This window comes from Telmatherina bonti, assembly GCF_933228915.1.
Source record: "Telmatherina bonti genome assembly, chromosome: 22".
In the NCBI taxonomy this organism is placed as follows: Eukaryota; Metazoa; Chordata; class Actinopteri; order Atheriniformes; family Telmatherinidae; genus Telmatherina; species Telmatherina bonti.
The window spans coordinates 26,453,057-26,462,972 of record NC_136631.1 but is presented as its reverse complement, the minus strand read 5'-3'; the positions used below and the strand labels follow the sequence as shown (position 1 = coordinate 26,462,972).

Below are 9,916 nucleotides of genomic sequence, written 5' to 3'. Positions count from 1 at the left end.
AGAGGGGATGCAAAACAGTGGTAAACATCACCCTCTTCCACCTCATTTGTTGCCAAAATCAAATTTAAAATGAACTATTATTTTCAATTAAATGGTTTCTGTGTCAACATTTGAAATGTTTATATGCATTTCTGAGACGTACAAATTGTTGCATTTTGTTTCTATTTATATTTTAAAATGCTCAAAGTTATTCTGAGAGTTGGGTTTGTAAATTATGTAGTTCAAGTTCAATAAAAGTGCTCATTGAATTAAAATATGCCCAAAAATCTCCATAAATTAAAACAAAAAAACTTTAATTTAGTTGCCATAAAACACATTGCTTTACAAATTATGTTCACAATCATGAGTATGGAAATAAGGCAGACTCATTCTCAATTTAAATTATAACAATCTTCTGATCCCCGTCGGCCCAACAGATGACATTTCTGTTACCATGAACAAGGATGCATCAGCTCCACGTGTTCAAAACACATCATTTACAGGAATTTTATCTTTTTACATATAAAGATTTTCAGTGATGAGCAGGAAAATTGGATTCAGTGAGAAAAATGCAAAGTTCCTTCTGAAATTTAAATTATCTGAAGTAAATGTTTAAATACGTTTTGACTTTTACTTTAAAAGTTGTTAAAGACTTGTACTTTGAGCTAATTACTGCCCTACCTTTCACTAGGAGGATTAAATATGGCACAGGCGTTTAAAAACATACATTGATCCCGTCACATGTTGAACTTACAGCTTTCAGTTCATCACACCTGTTGATGTCACTATAAGCACTGCAGCAGGAGCTCACATGCATCCACATCAGTGACTTTTTTTATTTTATTTCCTTTTTTGTTAGACTTGACAATTTCAACCAAATTTTCCAAATTCTCTTCAACAGTTTATAAATATAATTTTAAAAAACCAAGGCATCTTACGATAAACCAGTTTGAGCTGAAATAAGATTTAGATTCATGAACTTTAAATCCCCTCACAAACAATTTTGTAATATTTTGGGGGGTTTTTTCATTGCACTGACAGGAAATAATGTGAACAACCTCTCAAACTAGCAGGTATCAAAGTAAATAGTTGGAGATCCCTGCAGCAGACATTATGAACATGCTTTTATGTTTCAAATTGTCATTATGGCCTTTTGAGGTTTTATAAGAAAACCCTAATAAGAAGAAATTAAAATTTATTTTTGCTCCAGATTGTTCTAAGAGGCAAAAAAGTGATCAATTTCAGAATCCAATAAGTGATGACGGTCAGGCATCCAAGTTCCCTCTTACAGTAGTAAGCTAAAATATGTCAATATGACTGACAATACTGCAAGAATAAACTATCATGTCAAAAATGTCTTTATAATCTCTACAGGGTCTCTGATGCAACATTGTTTAAAAGATAAAATTGCACACGATGAGGCTGCTGACAAACACGTTCAGGTGTAAAGCAACACCTTCAAGCTTTTCCTTTTTAAAACACACAGCTTGTCTAGGGAAAAAAAACACTTACATAGAAACTTAAAACTTCACGATGGGTATTTTATCCTTATTTGATCTGGAGTTGAGAAGTCTATTATAAAACCGGTTAAATAAATGAATAAAATTTACATTTATCAGGCAGAATTTAGTGTCAAGTCAGTACTGAGAAGCTCCTTCAAAGTCTCAAAATGCTAAATAAAAAAATGACAAAAAAAGTAAGCGGTTCGCTCAGATGACCTCATGACGCCTGTGGAAAGAAGTTGTTCTGTACAGTTTACGTACACAATTACATATACAAACAAAAGCGCTGCGGTGAGCAGGCCCAGTGATACAGTAACACTCATGACACCCACAAAGTCCTGACAGGAGCGTGCAGCCTGCTTCCATTGCAGCTCATGGCTGCTTTAGTGGGACTGGAAAAGCTGCGTCAGCCGCATTCAAGAACATCTGACAGGTTTTGCCATTATCAAAATGTTTCAGATGAAGCTGCAGCGCCATCAACAATGTCATTTCACTCCAATATCACTTTTTTTTTTTTTATGATTATTGCTTTTTATGATTGAGTGAATCTTAAATAAAACTGCTCAAAATTCACCTTGAGTCTGTTCTCCTGAGGCAATGGTCCCAAAAGGTTTGAACAGGTTATGCCCCATTATAGAGCAATTATTTTCCATTCATTCAGAAGCGCTGAAAAACCCTCCACCTCTAAACAATCTACACAATCACACAATTATATACAGATTGTTCTAGCAGGCTGTATTGATTCATTTACAGGTAAATGAGAACAGAAATAATGGAAAACAGAAAGCGACCATGTTTTGATGCGACTGAGGGGTTGTGTCTTGTCCTTACGCAGGGCTCAGGATTTAGATGACAGGACCAAGACTTTTTGCCAAGTGGTTTTACAGGAAGCACACACCAGTATCTCCTAATATCCCACCAAGCAACTTTTCACAAAAGATTTTTTTTTTTCCCAACAGTACAGGATCAACTTCACCAACACCATGACAACCCGAAACAAAAACTGTTACAAACAGGTGGTTGGTTGATCCGCCCGACTGGGGTTGTCTCTGAGGACGAGGTCTCTGTCGTTGACACTGGAGCATCGTGTGCTAACTGTAAGGTCCTCATGGCGCTGTCCTCTTCAGGTACCAGACAATCGCTTTTATGGCACTTGAAAAATCAGTTCAAGTCTGCTTGTGTTGTTGAAAAGATTTACACTGTACAGTTATTTTTATAAAAGGGATTTTCACTGCTTTTGCAATATCACAAGCTTAATCGAGACTGTATCTCACCGTGCAAATGCCATCTAGTCAAAAGATATCTAAACTCAGAGCTGGTTGTTAGAATTTGGACAAGCATGATAATGCAACACTAAAAAATCCACATTGATCAAAAGGAGCTTTACAAAAGGTCTACGTTTGGCCTTTTGTAGGGGAAAAAAAACAGGATTTCTGGTGGAATAAATGCAGAGAGCAGATGTGCCAGATGTGCCATGTCACTGTGTGCAGACAGATCATCGTGTGTATTGGTTGTCACTGCAGCAGCTCTGGTTCTCCCAACACAATTTATTTCCTGTTTCAAGCTCATTTTGAAGTCATATGATGTCCCTTCAAGGCGCTCCATCTGATCCATGAGATCCAACCGCAAACAATAAGAAATAAGACTTTAAATTTGCAGTCTGAAGTCTTTGTCTTGTCTTCCTTCCTCTGTACATCCGTTTTAAATTCCTATTTGGATCTAATGTTGGTGACCAATAGACAGCACTAGAGGAATGAGGCAGCCCAGTACCAGAGCTCCCACCTCCACTTTGCTCAGTCCCTTCCCTCCATTCCCGCCTGCAGGAGCATGGCTGTGGCCGCCACCCCCGACCTCAGGGAGGACATGGACAGTGGCCACGTAGAGAAAGGTGCCGGCAGAGAAGAGCATGGCTACACCAGTGGCGTTGACGTCCGACAGGGCTTCTTTACTGCTCTGAGGATGGAACAGACAAAAACAGTAAAACAAAATGCCCTGCAGAAAATCTCACTAAACACACACAAAGCATCTGATATGACGAGGCCATTTCATACACCAATACAGTGACAGCGAGTTAGTTTCAGGATCAAGATTCTTAAAACTTGAATTAGATTAAAAAACCTGTTCACTGAAGAGGTCACTAAAATTATTAGGATGTGTATCACCCCTCTTGATTCATATGATCCATATTTATAAACATGGAGAAATAAAAAGGACAAATAAATTCACCCAGTTTATAAAGGTGATATCAATAGAGAGACATTTTTTGTAAATAGAAAAATAGAAAAAAAGAAATAAAAACGACCTTACAGAAATCAATTTTTAATTTCGAGATCAAGACAGAAAAAAAAACCTGCAGATATTTTGTACTGCAGTTGCATCTGCATGTCTGTCATTTTTGTTGTATCATATGTTGCTACAGGCTGGGGATAATAAAGATCCACGACTTGAGCTCATATACTGTAAACTGAACTCGTTTCCTAGGTGATTTTAAACCTAGCAGGGAAAAAGCACACCTGCATTAACACAGCTTTTCACCAAACTCATCAAGCGTTGTTGTATCGATCACCAGTCTTTTTGCAAAAAAATAAATAAATAAATAATAATACTGGATGGTTATGGAGTGATTAAAAAAAAATGGCTAGAAAACTATAATAAAACTACCTGACTGAGGCCTAAAAATGTAAGCATGGCGAGGACCGGTGCTGCCAGGGCAAACACCAAGAGGTGTTTACGGATGCGGTTCCTCTCAAGACCAGCATGCATCAGGAAGGATACCAAGCCAAATGCTGCTGGAGCCTGCAGACAACAGAGCATCACACTTCATGTATTCATACGCACGGTTAAATGAAGCAACTGATGAAGTGGAAATATGTTCCTTAATTATTTACAAAAACCATAATGTGCTCAATTTTTGCAGACAGATTAAAAAAACCGACAAAAAAAAAAAACTTGAATCCGTTTTTGTTCCAAAAACGGGTTCAAGTTTTTTTTGATCTGTCCAGCTATGTAAAGTATGTTTTTACACAACATAAAGTCAAATATCAAGACAGATGTTGACAAACACTGATTGGTTTTTAGAAAAAAGGTTCCATTATTACCTTATGTAGCATAATAGCTACAAATACAATGAGTTGAACACTGGTCTGAGAAGTCGAGGCTGCAGCTCCCAATGCTACTCCGTCCGCTGGAAACAAAACAGAGAAAATGTGAGAAAGTAGCTGAGAGACTATTCACGTATTTGTCATTTTTACCCCAAATTATAGCAGCAAATTATTGGAAGAGGCAAAGACAGTTTCCACATTCCCTGAAATCTGAAATTTCGAAGTACTGCTTACATGATCTTTCAAAAATGGCATCTCAATTGCATTTCTATAAAACGGATTCAAGAAATAGCAGTTTGTTTAAATAAAAAAAAAAAACTACACAGAATGAAGTACATTTTTACATAAATCTATAATCAAATAGATATAATAAACAAACACTGCAGGTAACAAAAAGACATTTGTTCATTTTCTTTGTTTCGTGTTTTTCTCCCCAGCAACGCAGCTCTTCCTGGGAGACTCCAAAGTATTCCCAGGTTGAGAGGGATACATATTCCCTCCTGTGTGTCCTGTCTCTACCTCAGGACTGTGTCCCAGTTAAGCATGCTAAAAAGACCACCACAATTATGCAATCTTCCCATCATATTAATAGAAAAACAGTACAGGGAATTAAAATATGCACTGAGGCGCCATTTCAGCCTCCGTGTGATGTGTCGTAACAGTTTATGTTGACCCTTATAACTTCGGAACCTGAATGTGACCTACAGACTGACAGGCAGCTGTTCTTTCACTATGTTGTGAACTGGTTGGCAGACTCGCTTAAGCTGAGGACAAATGAGCTGTGGCTCACTGAGCATCTGTCACTGGATACTCACTTTGACTGAAGTTAGTGGTTAAGTCTGCAAACAAGCTTTACCTGAACTAAAAATGTGTAAATGCAAAAATAGCAAATACATTTTGCTTGTTCACGGGGGTCTTGTTCATGAGTGAGGGAAGGATGGAGCGTGAGATCGACAGACGGATCGGTGCGGCGTCTGCAGTAATGTGGACTCTGCGCCGGTCTGTCGTGGTGAAGAAGGAGCTGAGCCAGAAGGTGAAGCTCTCGATTTACCAGTCAATCTACGTTCCTACCCTCACCTATGGTCATGAGCTGTGGGTCGTGACCGAAAGAACGAGATCTCGTATACAGGCGGCTGAAATGGGTTTCCTCCGCAGGGTGGCCGGGCTCTCCCTTAGAGATAGGGTGAGGAGCTCGGTCATCCAGGAGGAGATCAGAGCAGAGCCGCTGCTCCTTCGCATCGAGAGGAACCAGTTGAGGTGGCTCGGGCATCTGGTCAGGATGCCTCCTGGACCTCCCTGGTGAGGTGTTCCAGGCACGTCCCTCTGGGAGGAGACCCCGGGGAAGACCCAGGACACGCTGGAGGGATTATATCTCTCGGCTGGCCTGGGAACGCCTCGGGATCCCCTCGCAGAGTTGGTAAATGTGGCTGGGGAGAGGGAAGTCTGGGCTTCCCTGCTTAGGCTGCTGCCCCCGCGACCCAACCCCGGATAAGCGGCAGAAGATGAAGATGAAGACATTTTGCTTTATGTGCTGCACCTCCCAACCTCCTGAAATAAGACTTACCGGCAGCGTGGACCACAAGACCCAGAGTGGTGGTGATTTTTGAGGTGGCGACTCTTGCTGACTCTGGATCTAAACATGATAAAAGAAGTATGAAGCAAAACTGAATCACATGTTGGCAGGCTTTAAATCGTCAGCTTGCAGAGGATAATCTGCTCAAATAAAACATTTCTCAAAGTGCTGAATGTGAACACATTGATTTAAGTATAATTTGGTGTTGTACCATCTGGAGTGTTTTGGATCCTATACAACAACAAAAACTTCAGCGAAAGCTGCTGCCACCATAACCAAGTCTTTCTACTCCTCATCTTTTAGAATATGGACAAACCTTCAGTGTTGTGAACATGAGAACTGCCTATTTGGTCCACTAGTAGCATAAAGACAAAGCCAAGGACCAGGGACACGCCGATGTAGGCATGGAGCTGCTCGTGACTGTGCTCGTGTTTTACGCTGGTGCCAAGAGCTGCTTCTCCTTCCACCTTTACTTCAGATGCCTCCACAACTCCAACCTGACTGTGGCTGTGATGTACGCCTGGAGAAACAGAAGATGATGAATGTTAAATACAATGCAATTATAATCTCTCTTATGCAATTAAAATAGGCGTCAACTTTCCACTTAACTACCAGCTGAAATATTACCCGTGTCTACGTAAAACCCCCTACTTCTAACTGTCCTCTGGCTTATTTCAGTGTGGGCAACCCACAAAAAATAATCTGAAAATCTCACAAATATCCAAAGAATATCTGATATAAGCAGGAAGCAGACAAGTAAATAAAGAACAGAGATCCATTGAAACTGAACAGCTACATTGTCATAATTAGGAAATTCAAAGCAATGACCAAGAGCAAATAGTGTCCCAAAGAATATAATTAATGCTGTGTTTGGGGCAAATGGACGTAACTGCTGAACCAGTCCTGAAGAGAACGAATAACTCTTTACTTTGTTTGATAATCTTTCCTACATTTGGCTGAATCTGAGCAGATGGTAAATCCTTCATAATTCACCCAGCTGTTTCTGTCATGAAATTAATGAACGCTTGTGACAAAGTGGCACTGGAGGCCACCCGTTGTGTTTTATGGATGATTTTGCATGCTTCTCTTCATGAACTGTAATTAATTTTTCTCTCAAGTTGTTTGGGTAAATCTAAGTTTTGTCTCTGCAAAGAATGCAGTTTCAGAACCAATCTGGCTTTCTTTAATGACTTTTTCAGCAACGTCTAATATGACCTTAGATTCTTGGTAGACTTGGAAAAAAGTAAAAGGAGCTAAAATTCAGAAAGTTTGATCACTGGTTGAAGAGTTTTTCTGTACAATGGAAAGGATCCTGCCATAACCCAACATTCCTGTCCTCTATGAACTTCCAGCTGCCTTGCTCTCAACTGTCTTTTAAATTTTTCTAAGAAACTCACAAGGTAATTTGATCTCTATGAAGACCCGAATTTCTCTGATAGATTTGCTTTGGTTTTGCTGGCCAAAATTTTCAGTGAACTTTTGTTGTGGGTCCACAACAGGACATGCTTTTCTGGCAATGAACTCCAGACCATTTATCAGCTTCAATATTAAAGCTATATAGCAAACATCTGCTGGGGGATAATGGGACCATTGCATTGGCTGATTGGTTTTAAATTAAGCTATAACCTTCTCTGCCAAGTTAGCTGAACCAATAAAACACCTGTTTGGTTGTGACAGAATTTAATCAGCGCAGTCAAAAGCTGAATTCAACTCATTTGGTAAGCAAGGTGATGAAATGTAATCAGAGCATTTGCAGACTTCGAATAGTTTGTGTCCAATGCTGTTATGTAGGTTAATAAACTATCGTCAACATTTAATAACATCATCAGTCTCTGTAAGTCATTCACTCTCCTGCAGTATTCATATCTGGAATAATATATATACACACACACAGTGGTATTAGGGATGCACCAATACCGATATCAGTATCGACTCAATACCAAGCGTGTGTACTTTTACTTGGTATTAATAAAAGTGTACTGATACCACAACCGATACCCAATACCACACGAGTCAAGCCAGCGCAGATGTGTTTGATGACATGCTTTGAACATGTTTTAAAAGAAATAAATGCCTTGAATGTTAAAATGTGACATTCTTTGTTGCACTAAAAGCGAGATCTTTGTTTCAAAACCACACATTTATAGTTGTATTTAGGTAAAATGTGTGGTTTTAAAATAAAATTTGTTGAAATTGTTAGATCTGCGATGTTATTATATTTGTATTGGTGAGGTAACATAAAAAGGATTGGTAATTTATGACAACCAAATTAAATCTTTCACAGTTGTAACAACAATAATAACCATAGTCACAATAATGTTCACATAAACAGATTTGGTATCGGCAAATATTGGCATCTGCAGATATTCAAATTTCAGATATTGGTATCGGATCGAAATACCCAAAAAGTCGATCGGAGCATCCCTAACTGGTTTGTATATTCTCAGACACACTCCTCTCTGTACTTTGTACAGATACATTTACAATTATACTTACAAGTTGACACCACTATCTGGACTGTTTTTCTTATCTTTTATCTAGTTTTATATTTATATATTACTATCTCTATTTTATCCAATGCTTATCCCTTTTTCCTGTGTGTTCTCTTTGCTGCTTTTGCGTCGTAAATTTCCCCGTTGTGGGACAAATAAAGATATCTTAAATCTTTAATCTTAAACATTTTTACCAGTTGGTCATGATTTGAAGAGACAAAAAATAGAAATCTAACTCACATACCTGAGAAGAACAGCAGAGAATCATTACAATCTTTGATACATTGATAAATATTTGTATGATTTGTAGCTACAGCCAGTATCTCTACCTTCAAGGATTTCTTCATAAAGTGCATGGACTCCTTCAGGAATGATGACAGCAAGTGCAGTCCCACACAGCAGCCCTGCTCCCAGAACAGTGATCAGCTTCAGTCTCTCCTGGACAAACAGATACACACAAAGTACTGTTTAAGTCGAAATGATTAGCTGATAACACTATAAAGTTTCAACTTGTGATCAATACTTGTGATTAAAGGCTCTAAACAGATAAGACACTAGGCACAAACTTGAAGACTTAAGTTAGCTTCTCTACGACAGTTTTAAGCTATTTTCATGCATTTCATGGTGCAAACCTACCTCTGAGAAGTTGACAGCCAAAGGTATTGTCCCAGCAACATAACACCCAACCAACATTGCAAGAGATAGCAGACTGATAGAGCTAAAATCGTCCATGATTACTCTGTCTTCTTCAGCTAATTCACAGCTAAGCTAAAGCATTAAACCAAACCTCCAACTGCACTTTTAACACCAACGTTGACAGGGGCCTGTCGAGTTTAACAACATGCCCCGAAATGTAGCTTTTAGTCAACTATGGCTAGGAAATAAACAAACGTCACAACCCTGCTTTAGTACCAGTTTAGCATGCTAACATCCACGTTAACAAACGCTGCAACTCCTGGCCTTGACAGCTAAGCTAACTAGCTCCGATAATCACCCGAGCTCGCAATTATTTTTTTAAATAAACAAACACAGTAAGTTATCCTTCGATTGAAAACAACTAATACACCTCATAGTTTCCGCCAAGTTTAGCTGTCACAAATAATACCACAACTTTCCCAAGTGGTTACCAGCTAACAGACAGACTATTGGAGGAGGACTGTCTTGTTTGGTGCCGATCGACTACTTCCGGGTCACGGTTCAACCTCTCAGTCTGCCACGTTGTATCTGCGAGCGTGTTTGAGGCGAAGGGAGAAAAGATTTATGTCTGTA

At 39.1% G+C, this 9,916-nt stretch overlaps 1 protein-coding gene across 1 annotated transcript; it reads right to left on the bottom strand.

Annotated features, from left to right (window-relative positions):
• Positions 1–272: 272 nt before the first annotated feature.
• Positions 273–9,687, bottom strand: slc39a9 (solute carrier family 39 member 9). Its single transcript, XM_079262615.1, has 7 exons — positions 9,284–9,687; positions 8,977–9,085; positions 6,472–6,675; positions 6,147–6,215; positions 4,580–4,665; positions 4,143–4,277; positions 273–3,434 (listed from the first exon to the last, which is right to left on the bottom strand). Exons 1-7 carry the CDS (start codon positions 9,377–9,379, stop codon positions 3,201–3,203), a joined length of 933 nt encoding a protein of 310 aa, XP_079118741.1. The 5' UTR covers positions 9,380–9,687; the 3' UTR covers positions 273–3,200.
• Positions 9,688–9,916: the final 229 nt, after the last annotated feature.